The sequence below is a fragment of the Microplitis demolitor genome, chromosome 2 (assembly GCF_026212275.2).
Source record: "Microplitis demolitor isolate Queensland-Clemson2020A chromosome 2, iyMicDemo2.1a, whole genome shotgun sequence".
NCBI lineage: Eukaryota > Metazoa > Arthropoda > Insecta > Hymenoptera > Braconidae > Microplitis > Microplitis demolitor.
In genome coordinates this window covers 14,809,213-14,832,019 of record NC_068546.1, presented here as the reverse complement: position 1 = coordinate 14,832,019, position 22,807 = coordinate 14,809,213, and the positions used below count along the sequence as shown (strand labels likewise).

The following is a 22,807-nucleotide window of genomic DNA, read 5'->3' as shown; positions in this document are numbered from 1 at the left end:
GAAAATGTTATAAAAATTGAAAAATATATTTTAAAGTTGTAAATTACATGAAAATAATCGGAACAACCCGATCGAAAAATAGTTTAGAACGATCGGAATCAATTTGAACGGATGTTCGATCCTAAATATTTTAGAATGTATCAAATCATTTTCGAAATTTCAGAGCAAAAAATTTAACATATAAATAAAAATATCACCACAAAAAAACCCAGCGAAGCGGGCGTTCACAGCTAGTGTATTGTTATGCCTTGGGAGAAAGGTTCAATTTCTTTTTAAAATAACTTGCACAAATTTTAATGTCTAAATTATAGTCACTTTTAATTGTTTATTTTATAACATAAAGTTGCACTTCAACTTGAAAACTTATTAGTATCTGTTAAGTTTTAATTAAATTGATAGTAATTATTTTGGGCTTAATTTTCTAACATAATATTAAAATAAGATCTTTAATTACAATTCTATAATTAATTCTTAGAGGTTTTCTGTAACTAGAAATGCATAACACTTCGTAGTGTATTCTATAAGTTTCATTCAGTAACTGACTAAAAAGGTGTTACAGAAAGTACATTGCAATTTTAAGTATCATTACGCCACGGGAATAAACTGGTAATGTGGTGTGCTCTGCCCAGACGCTGGCGTATGAACATCACCGTCAGCAATTTTGAAAGATAACATTAAAAGAATAATTAAAAATCTACAGAGGCATAACACCCCCAGCCTAAGATTGAAAAATCTCTCTTTACAATATACAATCGGGATTTTTCTTTTGGAATAGTTGAAGTGCATTTTACAAAATTGATCTTAATGCAATAAAAAATTAAATTTAAACATAATAATGAGTGCAAATAAAGTTGAATATAATAAAAATAATAATATATGAATTATGTAGTAAGTTTGTTTAACATATGCTAACATACGATAATATAATATTTTAAGGCAAATCTTCAAATTCTGATATCTGCAATTTAGATTTATGAATTTTATTAACAACTAATTGTTTAATAGACTGTTTTGTTGAAGGATAGTTTAAATTGTCAGATATAGATTTTGAACGAGTCAGATCTCTCAAAACAATCTGATCTCCAGAATAACCGTCGTTAAAATGATGTACTTCTTCAGGCTGTGCGTTTTGATTACTATTATTTTTTGTACAAATATGTGTAATTCCAGTAATCAAACATTTGAAGACTTGATACAATTTAAATTTAATAATTACATATAATAGTACCAGGACAATAATCACATATAAAACATACAAAATCCAACTGATAGTTTGTTTGTAAATAGTTTTTGTTCTTTCATGATTTCCAATTTCAATTGCCTCTATTCTAATCTCAGTTAAACTTTTTCCGTATTTTGTCAAATTACTCAATTTTAAATCCGGTGCTTCTACAGCACGGATTTTTATTAAACTTAAATTTAAAAGTGGATCATTTAATTTCTGGAAATGCTCACTAAAATTATACGTTATTAAAGGAATAAAAGCTTTCTTTTTATTTTAAGGTTTTTTCAATATATGAATTTAAAATTACATCGTTTGTCACAGCACTACCTGGTGCAATACGCAATAATTTAGTACCATTTATTATATTATTTTCAATTGTATCTCCGCAAATAATTCTAATAGTTTCTGGAAAAGGAGCAGAGTTAACCCATTCATGTCCATTTTTCAATTGTATCCAAATTGTATGTTTTACAGTAACAATTTTTAGATCGCAATGATTCTTTTCTAATTTCAAGGGATCATTTACAATTTTACTCAGACAATCATCATGTTTTTGAATATAATATTTAGGATGAATTGTCTTACAGAAATAAACTAGTTTATGAGTTTTACAATGTTCTAAAAAATTTTCTTCACTAGGAGTATACAATAATTTTTCGTTATTAGTTATTATGTATTCGTGTGGATTTGAGATATAAACAGCTAAACTATTATTTATGATTTTTGGTACTGGAATAGCTCTATATGCTTTATAATTGCCGATTTCCAATAAAGGTATTTTAATCAGATAAATAAATCTATATCCTATTACGCTAATAGTTACATCACTTATTTCTAAATATTCAAAATAATTACCATCATGGAGAACAATTGGCATTTCATTTGACCCTCTTTCATCCCGAATTAATTTTATAAAACTCGTAAGTAATTCTGGTGTTAATAATTGGGGATTTATTTTACCCATCTTTGCAAATATTATTGATTGAGTGAACATATTTACATTCTTACCAAATTCTGTCAAAGCTAATTCAATTTCTAAACACATCTCAGTTATCAGAGAATTTCTTTGCAACGAATTTTCTTGTAAAACAATTTTTTTCATGTTATTATCGAAATTTAGAAAATTAGAATTTATTTTATAACGTTCTCCTCTATTTCACGCGTCCCACGGCGGAGTGTGGTTGGCGCTCGATAGCCGTTATGGCTCTCCGTTGGTCGAAAACTGAAAATAAAATAAACCCAGAACCAAATGTCCCACCTGGAGATATCCCGAATCTCCCTGGACTGGCTGCTCTGCTCAGGCTGGGTTAGAAAACCTAGTTGGGCGCCAGTTCGTGTGCCCCACGAACAAAATTAACTCGGAAATAACACAACGGAGAAAATGGAAATGAAAAATAAAATAAATAACAGGATAGCGATTTCAGATTTTAGGAATTAGGATAGCAAGAAAGATAGCAGTAATTAAAACAATAAAATTAAATAAATACCGGGTTGATGACCACTTGCTTTAATTATCCATTAATTAATTAAAATAATCAGTCAATGTATAGCGCATACTCACATAAATAATGTTCAAAAAAAATATTAATAACTCACTTACAAAAGAAAATAATAGAACTAGTATGCGCATATAAATTATACTTAAAATAATAATAATATTGCGGAAGCAATCAATGTGTTGAACAGAAATATATATATCTGTGAATAGTTAATAATTCACTCGCACATGAACATAAACAAAAATAATAAAATAATTATTAACGCAACTAATAAAATAATTATTTGATAACTCAACTCAAAAAAAAATAAATACCATGATGATTCAAATTAACACTAAGTAATACCTCAAATTAATAATAATTAATACGCAAGGTAACAATACTTCTTAACCAGTATTCTAATAAATATTAATTAATAATTCAAATCAAATCAATGATAATTTATAAATAATACTCAGATACTAGTAATTTATACCTCAAACTATTAATAATCGTTACGCAAATTACTAATATTTCTTAACTCAGATTAGTAATATTTTATAAATTTTATCAATAATCATTCATAAATAATAATCCAAAATACTAAAAATTTATAACTCAAAAACATTAATACTCAGCGCTGTGTAACGTATACATATATACATATATCAGACTATCGAGGCCCAGGCGCATATGATGATAATCACGTGGCATAAAATAATAATAATAATAACAAAATTATTTCTTCACAATAAATAGTCGCTATTTAAATAATAATAAATAATTGTGATTAAAAGTTTAATCATCCCCTGGACTCGATTAGTACTAATTTTATTCATATGCTTGTAATCAAAGTCTAATAATACAAACAGTAATACTTCATCAACTACGTGATATTCACACGCTTGCAAATGGCCACCAACGCGGGAATGCAAAGTTGCACGCCAATGAATTTACCAAAGGTACTTACAGTCGTCGTTGTAGTACAAACGGCAAACAGGCTCCATCGTCAGTTCTCCAATATCCAATGGGTTTCAATATTAAAATATCGCTCTTCGATATTAACGTAATTCAAACTCAATTTAATTAACAATGGTTAAATATATCAATGCAAGACCACTTAAGCAAAATTTATAACGCAGCAGCACACCTTGCTCGTACAAAAGATTATCCACGTCTGACCATGGCAGCACGTGAGTTTCATGCCGGCACCTCGGCCGGCCATATTGTATATTTGCATCTCATTTTAACCCACTGGAGAACTATCTCCGTCGCATGTTACTTCCAAATACTACCAACGACAACGTACCCGATGTCAATTGTGTAACATTGCCAATTCCCGACGTCAAATGCCCAATTACTTTGTATCTTACTAGTTGACAGTAATTTAAATTGCCAAACCAATTAATAATGTATGCAAAATAATTATAAATTTCATTTATAATAGAATAAATTTGTTGCTGACAACTGTTGCGTCGCCGCGCATGCGCCGACCAACCACAATAATTACAAGCATATAAATAAATTGAATAATTACCTCCCAGCCTCATAAATTATACTTATAAACTCAACCTAATCAGAAATTTTTGCTGATTTCAGCGCAGTTTTCACCTAAAAATTAATTAAGTACCAGCAATACAATAATAAAAATAAAATGTCAAACATAAACAAAATAATCATAAAATTAATAAGTGTAGAGACGTGTGAGCAGCGTGTGCTGCCATCTGTCGCTCACCGACCTGATGTGAGACTGCCGCGATATTTAAATATCGTGACAATTTCTATCAATTTTTTGTTATATTCTCTAAAAAGACTTTCAGTTTTATGAATAATTAATTGTAATATATATGTTTGATTTTTAAATAGTTCTCCGATTCTTTTATTGTCTTTATGGATTGCATCAATTTCAGAATTATAATAATCTGCATCGTCCTGACTCATAGTCCCGAAAAGTATTTTACTAATTTTACCAACAAAATCAAATATACCCCGTCTATTTCTAATTAACGTAGGGATCCCTATAGCAGAGAATAATTTATACTTATCTTGTCTTAGACTTTCTAATTGATTTCTTAGTCTCAGAATCAAATGTGATTCTGTACAATTATTTCGATACGATGCTTCAACTTGATTAATACTTTTTAAGATTTCTGACTCCTGGAATGTTAATTCGTCCAAATTGAAGTAGGATACAATATTGTACGTTTCATGGAAAAATCTAACGTCTCCTAAATACTCCATGTAAATATTTGGTAACGTCGAAAAATTTAATTCTTCGTTACTTTTGACCTCCATCATAACCCATTGGATTAGAATTCTGAAACAAATTCATATTAGCATATTTTAATTTATTAGCGTGCACGATTATACTTTTATTTCGTTTCTCTATTTTATAATTAACATCTGACAATTTATCTATTATTTTATATGGTCCCTCAAATGGAAAATTCAGAGCGTGTGTTTTATCATTCGCATTACTTTCTTTCTTTAACCAAACCACATCACCTACTTTGAACTCCTTTGGATTCGTCAGTCGATCATAACGTGTTTTTGTCCTTTGCTTACTTTCTGATATTATTCTTTTAGTTTCCTCGATAGTTTAATTGATTTTTGCTTGTAAATCACCTAAATATTCCATGTATGTTAGATTAGTAGTCTTCAATGATGATACATTCCTTGGATTCATTCCGAAAACTAGTTCTGAAGGAGTAAATCCTGTACTTTCATGTTTGGATGTATTGTAATATAATCCAGCTAAATGAATTTTCGTATCCCAGTCATCAGCATTTTCGTTGGAAAAGTGACGTAGATAATCTTATAACACTTGGTGACTTCTTTCCAGACTTCCATTACTTTCTGGATGAAAGCTTGTAGCTGTAATATGTTTAATACCTAACATTTTCTGAAAATTCTTCATTAATTCGCTAGTAAAATTAGTTCCTTTATCTGTCAGAAAATTACTTGGCACTCCAAAGTAACCAACGTAATATTTTAAAAATTCACGTATTACTGTGGGAGCGGTACAATCTGCGATTGGTATTCCCACAAAATATTTGGTTAAACAATCTTGTATTGTTAAAACGTACGTATTACGTCTTTCCGTTAACGGCAATGGTCCACAAATATCCATGGCGATTTTATCGTTGAAATTCCTCGGAGTATCAGTAATAATCATAGGCATTTTAGTTGGATGCCTATTGACTTTGTTTCTTTGACATATTTGACATTTCTTTACATAAGCTTCGACGTCTCTTCTTAAAGTTTTCCAGAAGTAATTCTCACTAATTCTATAATATGTTTTCTTTACTCCACCATGACCTCCAAGGAGACTATCATGATTTTCTTTCAATATTTTCTCGATATCTTCTTTCTTGGGTACTTTTCTTTCTTTATCATGTAGAAAAATTGTAGTATTTCCTCGGCAAAATACTTCTTTCCACATTTTCTCAATTTCTTTCTTGGAAAATCCTGTTAATCGAGCACACCCATTGTGGTCAATGTGAAGTTCCTTGAATTCTTCAGCAACGGCTAAGTACATCAATTCCTTAATTTTTTCTTTCAATTCATCTTTCGATGTATATGAATTCGCTTCGACGATAATATGATATTCCTCATGATCTTCTTCATGATAAACTTCTATTGTTCGTTCTCCATTATCTCGGACAAATGACACATCAACGCTGCCCTCGGGTATCGCTGAATTTGTCAGAAATAACTGTTTTCCTAATTTAATAATTTCTTGTTCTTTTTCATTTTCTTCTTTTTTTTCAACATCTTCCTAATGATGATCTTCTTGGTGATGATCTTCCTGGCGATGATCTTCTTGATGATGATCTTCCGGTTGATTATTCTGTTCACTACCTTTTCTGCATTCTGTTTCTAATGTTCTTTGTTTTTTATTTTTTTCTGAGTCAATTTCTATTGAATTCCGTTTTCGTTTACCGGCTAGGGTCACTGGTTCTTTGTTACTTGTTGTAGGGCCATCCTCTCGAGTACGTACCCTTTTTCTTGAACTTGGATCCAATATATTCTTTCTTCTTTTCTTGTTTGATGAACATTCTTCCGAGTCTTCTTCTTCTTTTGATGCTGAATCCAACAAAATATCAGCGTTCTTTTTTTGAAATACAAAAATAGGGTTTCTCGATAATGCATCAGCATTAGTATTGAGTTTACCCTTTTTGTAAGAAATTTCATAATCATATTCTTCTAAACTTATTCTCCACCTCATTAATCTTGAATGAGGATTCTTATAATTCATTAACCAGACCAAGGATCGATGGTCAAGAACAATTTCAAATTTTCTGCCATATAAATATGGGTGAAAATGTTTTACACACCAAACGATTGCTAGTAATTCTTGTTCAGTCGTTGAATAATTTTTCTCTGCTTTATTTAAAGCACGACTAGTGTATGCAACAGGCTGTTCTTGATTATTTTTAATTTCAGATAATATGCCACCAATGGCAATACCAGATGCATCTGTTGTAAGAATAAATTCCTTAGTAAAATCTGGGTATGCCAGTATTGGTTCTGAACACAATTCTTTCTTCAAAAGATTAAACGATTTTTCTTGATCTTGTCCCCAATAAAATTCTTTATCTTTCCTCAACAGATCAGTTAAGGCTTTCGCTTTCCTGCGATAATCTTTAATAAATTTTCTATAATATCCTGTCATTCCCAAAAATTGTCTTATTTGTTTAATATTTTTCGGAGTTGGAAATTCTGAAACGCTTTTACACTTTTCTGGGTTCGGTTTAACTCCATCTTCAGTAATGATGTGACCTAAATATTGCAATTCGGGTTTCAAGTATTCACACTTATCAGGCTGAAGTTTCAAATTAGTTTCTCTTAATCGCTGGAATATAATTTTTAGATTCTCGTTATGTTCAACCAATGTTCTTCCGTATACGATGATATCGTCGAGGTAAACGAAACATACTTTTCCGATGAGACCCCTCAAAGCGTTATCTATCATTCGCTGGAATGTAGCTGGCGCATTCTTCAAACTGAAAGGCATTTTCAAATATTCAAGAGACCTTGAGGTGTGTTGAATGCTGTTTTCATACGATGTTTTGGATTTACCGCAATTTGGTAAAATCCACTTGCAAGATCAAAAGCAGAAAAGTACCTGGAATTTCCCAGTTGATCGAAAATTTCTTCAATGTTGGGAATCGGGTATGCATCCTGAACTGTTTTGTCATTTAATTTTCTAAAATCCGTTACAACTCTCCATTTTATTTTATTTGATGCATCTCTTTTTTTAGGTACGATCCATAGTGGCGAGTTGTAAGGGGAATTTGAGTTTTGAATCACTCCCTTCTCTTTCATTCCTTCAACTTGCCGGGCAATTTCTTCTTGTTGATTAGGTGGAAACCTATATTGTTTAACATTGATAGGAATCTCATCCGTTGTTTTTATTGTGTGTCCCGCCAAATTTGTAGTAGGTAAAGGGGCACCTGGTAAATAAAAAATATCTTGATATGAATCAATGATTTCCCAAATTTTTTCTTTCTCTTTAACTTTAATAATGTGAGAAAGTCGAGTGTTTTCTTTCAGTACTTGACTACGCTTAGTTGAATATTCGCATCGCAATTTGAGAAGTTGTGGCTGATCCCGATTAAAAATAATTGTTCTTTTCTTCGCAAGTATTATAGCATCTTCTTTTTCTAGAAACGGTCGACCTGCTATTCCATCTTCTTCTAACGGAAAATCATTCGGAACTACTAAGAAAATATGATCTATTTTATCAAATGTAATTTTACACTCTTGATTACAAATAATTGGGATATCATTAATTCCAGTGATTTCTGCGTTAATTTTTCTTACTGGTAACCCTAGTGTACATTTTAATTTAATAATATTTACAGCTGCTCCTGTGTCTGCCAGGAATGAATGACTTCGCTGTCCGACGGTAGTGTCGACTCTGAGCATGAAGCTTGCTCCTGGATTTCTTCTGTTTTTTGACATTGAGTATACTTTATCTGATTTGGTGGAACGTTTGGCACCTGCCGTGATGGAAAATTTTGATATGATACTTGTCGCTTAAGAGGACAATCTTTTATAAAATGTTCAAAACTTCCGCAATTATGACAAGGATATTTGTTTTTCTGCGCTGGTTTCTGTGGAGTTCCTTGACCTTTTGGCTTTACATTTTTGTTTTCCTGAGATTTATTCAAAGTCTTGTAATTGTTGATAGGAGTCTTTTTGTAAATAATTTGTGAAATCAATTCTTCTTTTTCTGTTTCTAATGCTAGATTTTGGGCTTCTCGAATCGTGGTTGGTTTGCCCGATTTTACAAATAATTTAATGCTAGCGCGAAGACCCCGTACGTAGTGAGCGAGACCCTGTCTTTCTTCATTCTTTAAAGTAAACATTCGGTTTTCCGCATCAAATTCTGAATTATTATTTAGCGCACGTTTTACATTTAAATGGCAATCATTAAACTTTTTATTGTAATCGATAACACTTTGGTTATTTTGTTGACATTGACTTCGTTCTAATAAAGCGACATCATATGATTTATTTTCCCCAAAATTAATTCGTAATATTTGAATCAAATCTTCTAGTGATCGAATATCATTACCGTCAATTACTTTTCTAGCGTAACGAACTATTTTCTTTGAAATGATTAATCGAATAAATAACACTCGTGACTCTTCCAGAACTTCAATAAAAATTGATTTAATTTCGAAAATAAAGGTTTCGACTGAAATATTATTACCGTCAAATTCCGTGATTACTTCTAAATGAGATTTCAAATCTTTCATTCTTACAGAGTTTATATTGCCTGATTCACTGGGAACGTGTGTACTCTCAATCTCTGTCTTTTCGTTTTTTTCTTTTATAAAAATTTCTAACTGCAAATTTAAATTAATATTTTGCTCTCGTAATAACTGTACCATCTTTTGTAATTCTACACTTTCCTCTTTTTCTTCCTTGAGAGCTTGAGCTTCCGTATTTAATAGCTTATTTTGTTTCTGTAGTGAATCAATAATAGTTAGTAGTTCTTCTTGTGTTTTTGACATTTTGGAAGACACTTCTGACAAGTTTATCGAATTTTCACTAGACTCTTCGCTTTCGTCAGAATAAATTTTATTCTCGCGATAATTTTCGAAATTGCCGTTCTGCATATGTAAATAATTTAATTTTACTTACATTAAGATGTTTATTCTCATGTTTCCAATTGTTTCTGATGCACTGATTCAAGATATCCTTTTTAGCTGCCACCAATTTTATGTTATGCCTTGGGAGAAAGGTTCAATTTCTTTTTAAAATAACTTGCACAAATTTTAATGTCTAAATTATAGTCACTTTTAATTGTTTATTTTATAACATAAAGTTGCACTTCAACTTGAAAACTTATTAGTATCTGTTAAGTTTTAATTAAATTGATAGTAATTATTCTGGGCTTAATTTTCTAACATAATATTAAAATAAGATCTTTAATTACAATTCTATAATTAATTCTTAGAGGTTTTCTGTAACTAGAAATGCATAACACTTCGTAGTGTATTCTATAAGTTTCATTCAGTAACTGACTAAAAAGGTGTTACAGAAAGTACATTGCAATTTTAAGTATCATTACGCCACGGGAATAAACTGGTAATGTGGTGTGCTCTGCCCAGACGCTGGCGTATGAACATCACCGTCAGCAATTTTGAAAGATAACATTAAAAGAATAATTAAAAATCTACAGAGGCATAACAATATATATAAAAAAAAATTTTCATCAAAACTACTATCTGCATAACAATAAAATTTCTCAACATTAAAATTACTATCAGAGATTTAAAATAAAATTTTTGTATTTGAAAACAAAAATTTAATTTGATAATGATGATTATTATCATCAGTATTTTCAGTACTTTTTAAAATATTAAGGTAAAAGCCTCATCTATATCCGCTCACTTTTCGTTAGTGAGATTAAATCACAGTTTTCATGAGTGAGATTAAATCACTCAATATAAATTGATAAATAAAATGAAAAATCATATTGTTATTTTATAGTTATTGTTTCTAGTTTTAAGTATCAAAATAAAATTTTAGTTTGAAAAATAATGTTGATAATTAATTATTATTAATTCTTCAAATAAGGTCCTTGAATGTATTCGTAGTTGCTCACTAAAAGTTGTCATGTACCATTACTCGATCAACACATGGCTCTATACTCGCTCAAACCCTCATTAAAAATATTCCTTGAAAAGTATTGAAAAAGATAAGAATTGAATCCTTTCGAAGACTTTCTATACCCCAAGATTTTCATCTGGACATAAATTTAATACTTTTCATAATCATATTTAATCCAAAAATAATATAAGAATTTCTAAATTTCCGAGGAATTGAAAAAAATTCAAAAGAATTGATATTTTTAATCTTTCTGAATACCAAAATAGTTCCATATTTCGGGTTAAGACTTGGATTGAAAAAGATTCAAATGAATTGACAGTTTTCAATGTTTCTCAATATCAAAATAGTTCCATATTTCGAGTTGAGAGTGGGATTGAAAGATTCAAATGAATTGAAATTTTCAATCTTTCTGAATACTTTTCAATTACACAATAATTTCACATTTCGGGCCACGTGTGGGATTGAAAAAGATTCAAATGAATTGACATTTTTGAATCTTTTTTAATCCTTCTCAATACCAAAATAGTTCGATATTTCGGATCAAGTGTAGGATTGAAAAGAATCGAAATGAATTGACATTTTTGAATCTTTCTGAATCCTTCTCAATACCAAAATAATTTCATATTGGAGGGTATTGAAATAATGAAAGATTGAATTCCTTTCAATACTTTTGAATTCTATTTTAAGAATTACAAAGCATTCAAATGATCAAAATTTTAATTCCATTCAATACTTTCTAAAACCTCTGTATGGATTGAAAAGAATTGAAATAATTTTCAATCCTTTTCAATGAGTATTTTTAATCAGTGAAGTCAATATCAATTAAACTATAAGTTAATTGATTTGGAAAATGATTTATAAATTATAATACTTTATTTTTCCATAATATAAAATTTCATGAATTTTGAAAATATATATAATAAGATATAGTTATATCAATTCTTAAAAAATTTGACGAACCCTAAATTTAATCTAACGAATGAACGTTAAAGCGAAAAATGCCTGGCAGAGCGCGATTTTGAAAACAGTCACTTAATTTGAATTTATAATCTATTATAAAATAATTTGAAACATGATATTTTAACGTATTTGAATTCACAAATAATTATTCATCAATACTAATTTTTCCAGTTGAAATTTTTTTTTATAAAAATTCTAAAAAGCGCATTAAACAATTAAAGTGAGCGACTAATAGTACTAAGCGTATATAGGGACTTTTACTTTAATTAGAAAATCAAATAAAATTATTTCATGTCAAGAAGAGGACTGATTCATATATATTATGTTCTCTTATTTTATTTGAAAAAAAGAACAATCGATAATCGATAAAGTTTATTAAAACAAAATTTAGAAAAATATAGTTTTTATTATCAAAATCATAATGATATATAGTTAAAAATCTTCTTTAAAACACGCAGATTTTTGTGGTGTAAATTTTATGTCAAAATATTCAGTAGTTTCTACGTGATGCGCGTTCAAAAAAAAGACCTGTAATTTTATCGATATAGATTTATGTTGTTATTCATGCTCTTGCATGATTATAATTGTGTATGAGTATAAATCTGTAAAAATATACCCAACCATACAAACTCACAAGCACTTTTGTAAGTACATATTTATAATTGTGTTTATTAATTTTATAGAAAAGAACGGCTTATTTGCGTTTATTATAGTCTTTTTTATAGTTTTTTTTATTAATTACAAGTTTTGTAATTTAGATTGAAAAATTGTCAGGTTTAAAATTTTTCTTTTTTGAAAAGAAAATTTATCTGTAGAAAGTAAAAAAAATAAAAAATAGCTGAATAAATCTTTGAAAATTAAAAAAATAAATATAATTTGCGTTACAAAAAAAACTGCATTCATTTAGTTAATTTATTATTAATATCGTTTTAAAAAATTGAATGTTAAAAAAAATTTGTTCGACACTATTAGTTTCTTATTGTTTATAGGTTATTATTAGTTATTACGACTTCATTTCTTGAAGTAATGTTAATTGATTTTGATTCGGCTTAATTTGATGAAATAATAAATTCAAAATCGTAATTTACTTTTACTGTCTTGGATATTCCTGAAAACTATTTGAGAAAGTACTGGTTACTATCTCAGAAAGTATACAGTCTTGCCTTGCGCAGTAACCACTCTCATCTACAGATCGACACACGTGCTATCTGCAGATAGTATCTTGTAATATTTTAGAAACATGCCTATACTCTCTGGCAGAGTACTCGTTACTTTACAGATGCCACTGACGACTATCTAAGAGTGTACTATATGAGATATTGGTGGTTGCTGTCTGGGATAGTAACCAGTACTGTCCAAAGAGTAGTGGATACAGTCTAGATAGCATACAGTACTTTCTGAAATTTTTTTTTTTTACAGAAAGTACTCAGTACTATCTCAGAGTGTTGCCACTACTATTTTTATTTTCCGTGTATATTTGAAATATATAAAATATATACGAAAATCGGCTAAAAGTTAGTTATATAAAATATAAACCGTCCTGCATCAATGTCAAAAAGATGAAATAATGTTATCCAAAAAATGTTACCTTTAAAAACTCAGAAAAATGTTATCGTTTTGATAACTTTATGTTGAAGTCATTTAAAAGAAATCTGAAAGTTAGCAAAATGATAACTATTTACGGATGTCTCTAGAACATCAAAAAAATAACTTTTTTATGAGACTATTATAACCTCAACTTTCGTCAGCTAACGTCATTGTAACCTATAACTATCAATGATTATAAACATTATTTATTGATTCTGCTCTAAAGTAATTACATATAATTAGTTATTATAAATACAATAGCGAAATGTCGAAAAGAAAAAATTTGTGTAAAGGTCAAAAAAATAAACCAATACGTTGTTTTTTAAATAAATTACATAATATTTAAAATTTACCTAGTGATGAAAGTGAAACAGTAGAAATTAATTCATGATTTGTGAGTAATAATATATTTTGTGATGAATTGGATCATGTCCCTTGCGGTTTTAGCGCCATGGTGACCTCACAGTAAAAACACCGCTAAAACACCGTGGAACGACTGTAAAAATGTAGTTGTAATGCAGTGGAATCACAGTATTTTTTGTACAGTCACGCCACTGTATTCCGACCGCGTTCCCATTGCATTTAAAGAGTCTTTCTACGGTGTTTCGACCGTGAGGTAGCAGTAATCTCACGGGGGTTTTACGGTGGCTCCACAGTGGTTTTCAGCGATCTCCACGGTGAGTTTACAATGGCTTTCCTATGGCTTGACAGTGTTTTAACCGTGAATTCACCGTATTTCCACGGTGAGTTCATCGTTCCATGGTGTATCCGTAAATTTTATAGCGAGAAAAAAAAAAATTAAAGCCGACTCGGAGGATCGATCCCAGCGCCTTGGAATTTAAAGTCTCATCTGCTATCCACTGTGCCAAATCACAAACTTGAGAGTACGGATTAATTGTATTTATATAAACACAAATGAACTTTAGAAAATTGAAAATATCTAATAAATGATTGATTTTCTGATTTGTATTACATTCAATTATATAATTGTTTATAGTGTAACGAGACCAATAGCGGTATACCCACTAGTAGCGGGCAATAAATACTTTTTTTGGTAAATTATGTAAATGGGAAGTTAAAATTTTTCAAACTTAACCATACAATACTTTTAAATTTAATATCTCAGTTTTTTATATCTAAATTCATTATTGAAACACCAAAGTGTCCTTAACTATCTCACTAATGGTCTTGTTAGCTTATTTTCAAAAATTTTAAAAAAGTTTGTGTACTTTATAACATTTATGAATCCGGTAAATTGAAAAATTTCATAGACTTTATAAGATTTATGAATCATTCTAAAATCATTTTTTTCGGATAATGTTATATTATTTAGTCGTATCTAAAGTATATTACAAAATATAATGATTCACATACCTGCACAGCATATTTACTCAGAAATTACTATTAAATAGAATTTGCTAGAACTCAATTATATAAAATTTTGCATTATAGAATAAAAACAGAATTTACTTTGGGACTGGAAAAATTTTTTGATGTAAAAACATTTTGTTTTCGCCTATAAAAATTTCATCTTGAATTAAGAAAATTCTTTCTCGCCACAAGAAAATTTTTGTTTTCAATTCATTATGCAAAAATTTTTTTAGGGCAAATAAAAATTTTCTTAAGGTGAGTGCAACTTGTTGGTGCCAAGAAATTTCGTTTTTCTGTGTACTTATATTGATAACATAACTTAAAATAATAAGCTTTGCTCATTTTAATAATTTAACAATACACTTTAGAAAAGATAATTATCAAAAATACTGAGTAAATAAGAAAATATGATTGGCAGAGATTTGGAAACTATAAGAAAAAAATATATATGAATGGTGAAGAAACCATGAAATCATCGTGGAAACAACCAGGAAATACCGAACTACCACAGTGAAAACGCTGAAAAACAACGCAAAAATACTGTGAGGCCATCGTGGGCCCACCATGAGCTCACTGTGGAAATTACTGCAAACCACTGTGAAGGCACCATGAGAACACTGGAAATTCACCGTCAGAAAACTGTGAACTCTCTTTCAAAACACCCTTAAACCACTGTAAAAACATAGTGGAGACACGGTCGGAACATAGTAGTGTAACTACACAGAAACCACCGTGGTTTTACCGTAAATTCACCGTCAAATCTTCGTCGGTTCACTGTCAGAACACGGAAGGCGTGTTTTCAAGGTAAAACACCGTGATTCGACCGTGTTGTAGTATTTCAACTTATAATTATTATTACTTATACACTACAATGATAACACATTTATATTAGAAATAATAGCACCACAATTAACAGCAGTAAAAGAAAGGCAAAGAGAGATATAGTTTATTGATATACAGATGTATGCTGTTATGCTATCAATATAAGGCTGACTGACTTAATCGCGCATCTATAAAAACAAGAGAAGAAGGCATTTGTTTTCTAGCTATTTAAATATTTTAAAACATCAGTTTCACATTCGTTACAGTGTTTTCACCGTCGCGGTGAAATCGTTAGGGGTTGATAATGAAAGAAATATTAATACAGACAATAATATTGATGGCGAAAAACTTAATGAAAATGAAATAAGTAATTACAGTTCTGACAGTGAAACTAGTGGTAATTCTGACTCATGTATATTATCGATCTGTAATCAATTAAAAAGAATGCTTTAGTAGCTATCAATAAAACAAATTTTTCTTCGAAACTAGCTCAGTGGGTGACTGATTTTAATATATCACGTGGAGCAGCGAATAAACTCCTAAAAATATTAAAAACATCGAATCAAGAAGAAATCAGTAATCTACTTGTCGATTCTCGGACCTTACTTGGTACACCGGAAACAACGATAGTAACTCTTGAAGTTCCTCCTGGTCAATATTTTCATCACGGGTTAAAAAATGCCTTGACTGATCAATTGAGAATTATTGATTATTATACTCTACCGGACTTGATTGTCATTATTATTAATATAGATGGACTACCGATTGCTAAAAGTTTGACGAGTCAACTTTATCCCATTCTTGCACAAATTCATCCCAAAGTTTGTCAGCCATTTGTAATTGGGATATATCATGGATATGAAAAACCCAAAAGTGTTGACATTATCTCCGTAAACTGATTTCTTTAAGATCTCTAAAAAATGTTATATTTCTGACGTCTAACCGATGAGCTCTTAAAGATATCCTCAGATGGCGCATAAGAGGCTTTTCTGATATCTTTCTGTTATCTTCGGGATAACTATTTTGGATGTCAGATCAGAAAAATGTTATCTTTAAGAGCTCTGTATATCATCTTTCTGCCGGACGGGAAGTGTCTCCTTTAAAACAAATCCGAGGCCATTTCTGTATTTAACATAGTTTTTGAGATATTAAAAAAATAAAGTTGAAAAATTAGAAAACTAGTAAAGTTTTGAATAACTTCTACTAAAGATTTTCCTAATTTTTTTCCTTTGGCAAATCTTTGTTTTATGATAAAATATAAATTTTGACAAAATTTCGTTCAAATTGAAAGGAGTCGATTCCAACTACTAATCTATTTGACATGGAATGACTTATATATAATATAGTTTATAGAAATAAGAAATATATGTTTGTGCTATCCAATTCCTATTTCTAGGCCTGATCTGAAATAAAATAAAATAGTGAAATATTTGGGTTTATTTAATTAGTGACTTGTTTTGTTTCATCGATATTCTAAACCATTTACTTTTTTATATCTAGGAGAATATTTCACTTGAAAGAACTACAAATTCTTTCCAAGGAAGCCACTTAAAAGATGCTAACGACATAATAACACCACTAGAACATAACTTGAAACCATTGAATGATTCAGGAGTACTATAATTATTTAATATTATTAATTATATGGTCTATTTATAAAATTGTTTAATAATGACTCACTGCAGCGTAATTAGATATTGATACGATAAATTAATTTTTTATTATTATTGTTTTGTAATATTAATCAATTTATATTTGCAACAATTATAATTTAAATCGTTTATTGATATATTTAAATATCAATTGATAGAATTTGAGAAATTCATAAATCATGTTTCCAATAAAAAAATAATATTTGTGAATTATACAGATTTTTTTATGATTCATACATAAATAACACTGTTAATGGAAATTTTCAGGATGTGCCAAAAGATAATAAAATTATTGAACATAATAACGTTGACTTCCTATTGGGATTGACATTTGATATTCATGGAAATCTGATTCAAGATTTAAATATAGGACAATTTTGCTGTGAATGTTCCGACGCCTGATTTAGCAGTTACGATTGACTCCAACCAACCTACAGCTACTCTATCCTTATAACCGATCCCGGAAGCCTCTGTCCTCTCTAATCGGGAAACTCCAACCATTTCAGTTCTACCGCTGGAATCAGGACTCTTTGTGATTGAACATACTCCGAATGTTGTTTCTGAAATCATAAAAAGTAAAATACCTGTGATTAAGCAAACTATAAATGTCGTTTCACAAGCTAAAGTGATAGAAGTACCTGAACCAGAAGCTACTATTCCTGAAAAAAAAATCTAGTCATTAAACCGGAAATTCTAGAAATTGAAACTCAGCTTTGAAGTAGTTCCAGCAACTTCTGAACATTTCGACTACGAAAAAATCCTTCCACTTGAAGATATATCTAATAATTGTGACCTAGAAATAGAAAAGCTGCCTGAACCTTTTAAAAAACTTTGACATTGGTTTAGGTGTGATCTCTCAAAAAAAAAAAAAATAATAATAAATAAAAATAAAAAACATGCTAATAATCAGACGAAAATTCCATCTGTACTAACCAGTACTCAATGGCAATCGATTCAGAACGCCAAAGAGAACGGGAAGCAATCAAAGACAGAAGCAGCAATTTAAAAAAAAATTAAAATTGAAAAACAAGAGATTATGAAAGAAGAAAAAGAAAGAGAGCGTGTTCGGAAGGAAGAAGAAAAACTTAGAAAGAAGCAAATAAAGTTTGAGAAAGAGCAACAAAAAATCATTAAACAAGAACAAAAAATTAAAGAAATTGCGATTAAAAATAAAATAAAACAAGAATCATTATTAAACAAAAGGAGCAGCTGAATTGAAAAGAATAATCTTTGAACTCTAAAATAGAGAAGCAGAAATAAACAATGATATTGATTAAATCAAATATTTTTATAATAATAATAATTTTCATTGTAACGATGAAGTAGACCAAAGTTTAAACGTACTGTGCCTTATTAAAGTTACGAGTTTATTTATTATAAAAAAAAACTATTTGTTGTGTTTATTAAACGTTTGCCCTCCTAATTTATTTAATTGATTTTTGTTTCATCGGATTCTGCGGTAATTTTCACACGATAATTGTAACATCGACGGTCATTGTATTGTGGTAATTATCAGAAGTCTCTTTAAGGTCTACGGTAATAGTAGCACTTGGAATTTTTTTTTTGAAATGCTAATTATTTTATGAAATCGACATTATATCATACGCTTACATTTTTTTAAGGTTTAAGATAAGTTAATTATCCATTGAAAAAAAATTTAGTCGATATCTTAAAGTGGATCTACAAACCATGCTGTTAAAGTAGGACGTATACATCAAGCCGCAGTAATGCCCACACTTACGCTATCGAATTTATTTAAACTTTTAGTATCTTAAATAAAATAAGTTTTTTTGCTAGTTTTGGATATGTATAGTACTGAATAGCTTTAACTAAAAGAATAAATTTCTATTTCCAAATAAATGTGGTGACCGAGCGGGCTAAGACACTTGAACTGTTCTCAGAGCTTCAATCGAAGGGTCTGCAGTTCGTCCCATCATACTAGAAGTTAAATAATTTTTTTAAACAAGGAAATATACGATATTATTTTTTTATTAAATTGAATTGAAAATAATTCCAGAATTTAAATTATTTCAAGTAATTTTGAATTATTTAAGCAACCAGAAATATACGATATTATTTTCTTATTCAATGTAATTTAAATGATTCAAATCGTTTCAAATAATTATATAAATCCTTAAATAATATTTTCCTTTTTCATGATTCGATATGATTGAAAATGATTTATTTTGAAATGACGCTTCAAAGCACTATGACTTAACGATTTGGGCAGATTTGAAGTACTTAAGATTTGAATAATTTCAAATTATAATTTTATGATTCAAAATAATATAAAATTGAGAATTTTGAATTCTTTGAATACACTTAAATTCGAATTTTATTTTATTACTATTTTTAAAGAACTTTGAGGAGATTATATTCTCTTTTTCGTTAAACTAAAGACACTATTGCTTATTAATTAACTAATTATACATTGAATTTATATATTATTTTACTTGAAATTTATGTTGATAACTATTTCCCCCAAGGGAGTAAATATTATTATTTTGAATGATTTTATATTTAATATATTTGTAAAAACCAACCGCTATCGGAGAATTTAATATTTATCTGCCTGGACCTTTTCTGCTAGTTTCCTTTCATTTTCATTACACTGAGGAAAAAATTTCTTCTGACAACTAAATTTTAGTTATGACAACAAAATGATTTGATTGCACATTGCTAATCATATATTTGGTTGTTTTAACTAAATATTTTATAATCCACCAACAAAACAAATTATTAAAAACTATGAAATATTTAGTAAAGATAATTACGCTTTAAGAAGCAAGCATAAAATCAAATTGATTACCTGTAGAGCTTATAACGTAGTCATAATGAAATATATATGTGAGCCTTAGAGAATGAGTTAATAATTGAATATTATTTTAAAATAGCAGAATATTTATTTCACAATTAAATAAATGCATATTCAGAAAAATAATTTATTTCCTTGACACGTAATTTTTTTGTGCTATGATAAAAAATTCTTTAAGCTAACATTAATCTTAATTATTAATGTCATAGTATAATACAGAATACCTCTATATTACTATCAAAAAAGGGTTATCGTCACTCTGCTAATTTACAGCGGGTAACCCGTCCCATAAATGCTTCAAGTTGGGAATATAATAATTTTGAAATAAGTTTCTTACCAGGGGCACTACAAGTGGTGGGTGCGATCTAGTAGCGAGCACCAAACTACTCCCGCTACTGCTGCTTGGCACCATAACTTTTTAAATCAATAATTATTAGGTTTAAATATATATTTATTAACGCCGAACAAGTATATATATATATATATATATATATATATATATATATATATATATATATATATATATATATATGGGGCATTCCACGCCAAATCGGAAGGTTTTGAGAATTTTACTTTTTAATTTCCGTGATCTTTTGATATTTTTTATTACTCATCAAAAAACTCATCCTCCTAAATTTTGAGATTTTTTTTATCATTGGTTCAAAAGATATGAAATTTTCAAAAAAACCGCTCTTTTCATGGTTTTTCGCTTATAAATTTTTGAAAAATATTTTAAATAAAAAAACTCGAAGAATAAAAAAGTTTCATTATTCCATGTACTTTTAGAAAAAAAAAAAAAAAACAAATAATTTTTTAAAAAAATTTTTCAGCGTTATTATTGAGTTTTAAAACTTTAAACTCGTTTTCTCAAAATCATGCATATTTTGATTTTCCTAAAAATTTCTGTCAACAAATTACTATCTATTCCATAACTTTTCAGGTGGTTCCGGTCGTGGGACCTCCGCGGTTACTATTTTTTTTCGATTATTGAAAATAAAAAAAATTTTTTTTTGGCTATAAATTATTGTCCGTGCCGATTTTTGACACTGTGCACTTGTTTTTCTTACATATTAAAAATTGATTTCGATATTTGTTTATTCTTAGTAGGGATTTAAAAGCAGTAAGCAAAAGTTAATGCTATTTATGAGCAGTTATAATGAATGTTTTGATTTATTGAGTAGCAACATTTCGAAGCAAAAGGAACATTACTTTTGGTATACAATTCAGCCAAGACCATTACAGGAGCTCTAAGATATCATATAATTATTCGATAAAGCGACAGAGCTATTTTAACTAAGGAGTACACTAGTTCATAAAACAATCATTAATGTAAAATTTTTAAAAGAACACGGACATAATAAAAAACGTTTGTAATACAGTTTCGTCGCTTTTTCACATAATTATATAATATATTTGAGCTCCTGTAATGGTTTTAGCTGAATTACGTAGCAAATTTAATGTTTCTTTTGTTTCGAAATTGTTGCTTCTTAATAAATCAAAACATTTATTATAACTGCTCATAAATAGCATCAACTTTTGCTTACTGCTTTTAAATCCCTAGTAGGAATAAAAAAATATCGTAATCAATTTTTAATATGTAAGAAAAACTATTGCGCAGTGCCAAAAGTCAGCACGGAGAATAATTTATAGCAGAAAAAAATTTTTTTAACTTTTAATAATCCAAAAAAAAAATAGTAGCCGCGGAGGTCCCTCGACCAGAACCATCTGAGAAGTTGTGGAATAGATAGCAATTTGTTGACAGAAATTTTCAGGAAAATTAAAACATGCATGATTTTCAGAAAACGACTTTGAAGTTTTAAAACTAAAAAATAACGCAGAAAAATTTCTTTGAAAAATTATTTGTATTCTTTTTCTAGAAATACATGGATTAACAAAACTTTTTTATTCTTTGAATTTTTTTTATTTAAAATATTTTTTAAAAAATTATAAGCAAAAAACCATGAAAAGAGCGGTTTTTTTTTAATTTCATATCTTTTGAACCAATGATAAAAAAAATCTCAAAATTAAGGAGGATGAGTTTTTTGATGAGTACTAAAAAATATCAAAAAATAACAGAAGATAAAAATTTAAATTCTTAAAACCGTCCAATTCGGCGCGGAATGCCATATATATATATATATATATATATATATATATATATATATATATATATATATATATATATATATATATATATATATATATATATATATATTAAGGTGGTCCTTAGCAGAGATGTTTTCGAATTTCTTTGCTCCCAAGGGCTCGAATGTTTCTAAATGGATAAAAAAAAAATTCCCTCAAAATTTGAGCTCTTAATATTAACTCTAAGATAGTCCGCATTCCAACCCAAAGTTTCTTATGCAAATAACATGGGAAAAAATTCTTTCGTTCTTCAAAATTTTATAACTTGGGGAAAGCTAATTCTAAAATAATGAAACATACCTATTTTTACAGAGAATTCACCGCTCTACAAAAAAGATCTCTAATGATTTCTTGCTAAGTTTATTGGTTCAAAAGTTATTCGAGCTCAAAGTTTAATTTTTATATAATTGTCAATATTATTAAGTATTTTTATGAGATATCTACTTGTGTTATAAAATTTATGACATTTTTTTTTAAGTTATTTTATTCATGATCAATTAATGTCAATATAATTTTTAATTTCCCGTTAAGAAAATTGTGAATTTTCAAAAATTTCAAGAAGTTATTGTTTTCACTCCGATTTTCGAAAATCGAGTTTTCATCAGATGTTGACGTTTTGAGGCTC

General features: G+C 29.0%; 2 protein-coding genes across 3 annotated transcripts in view; one reads left to right on the top strand and one right to left on the bottom strand.

Annotated features, from left to right (window-relative positions):
* Positions 1-22,807, top strand: part of LOC103575581 (MAPK regulated corepressor interacting protein 2) — a 68,371-nt gene that overhangs the window by 12,771 nt on the left and 32,793 nt on the right. The window lies entirely within an intron of this gene.
* Positions 17,490-22,807, bottom strand: part of LOC103575582 (uncharacterized) — a 127,125-nt gene continuing 121,807 nt past the window's right edge. The window contains exons 4-5 of one of the 2 annotated variants that reach the window (XM_053736977.1): positions 17,861-17,881; positions 17,490-17,782 (exon numbers count right to left, since the gene is read on the bottom strand). In XM_053736977.1, the coding sequence (XP_053592952.1) occupies positions 17,583-17,782; positions 17,861-17,881 (221 nt within the window). In that variant the 3' untranslated portion in view covers positions 17,490-17,582. The remainder of the gene's footprint in view (positions 17,783-17,860; positions 17,882-22,807) is intronic. The other variant, XM_053736978.1, reaches the window with a different exon arrangement.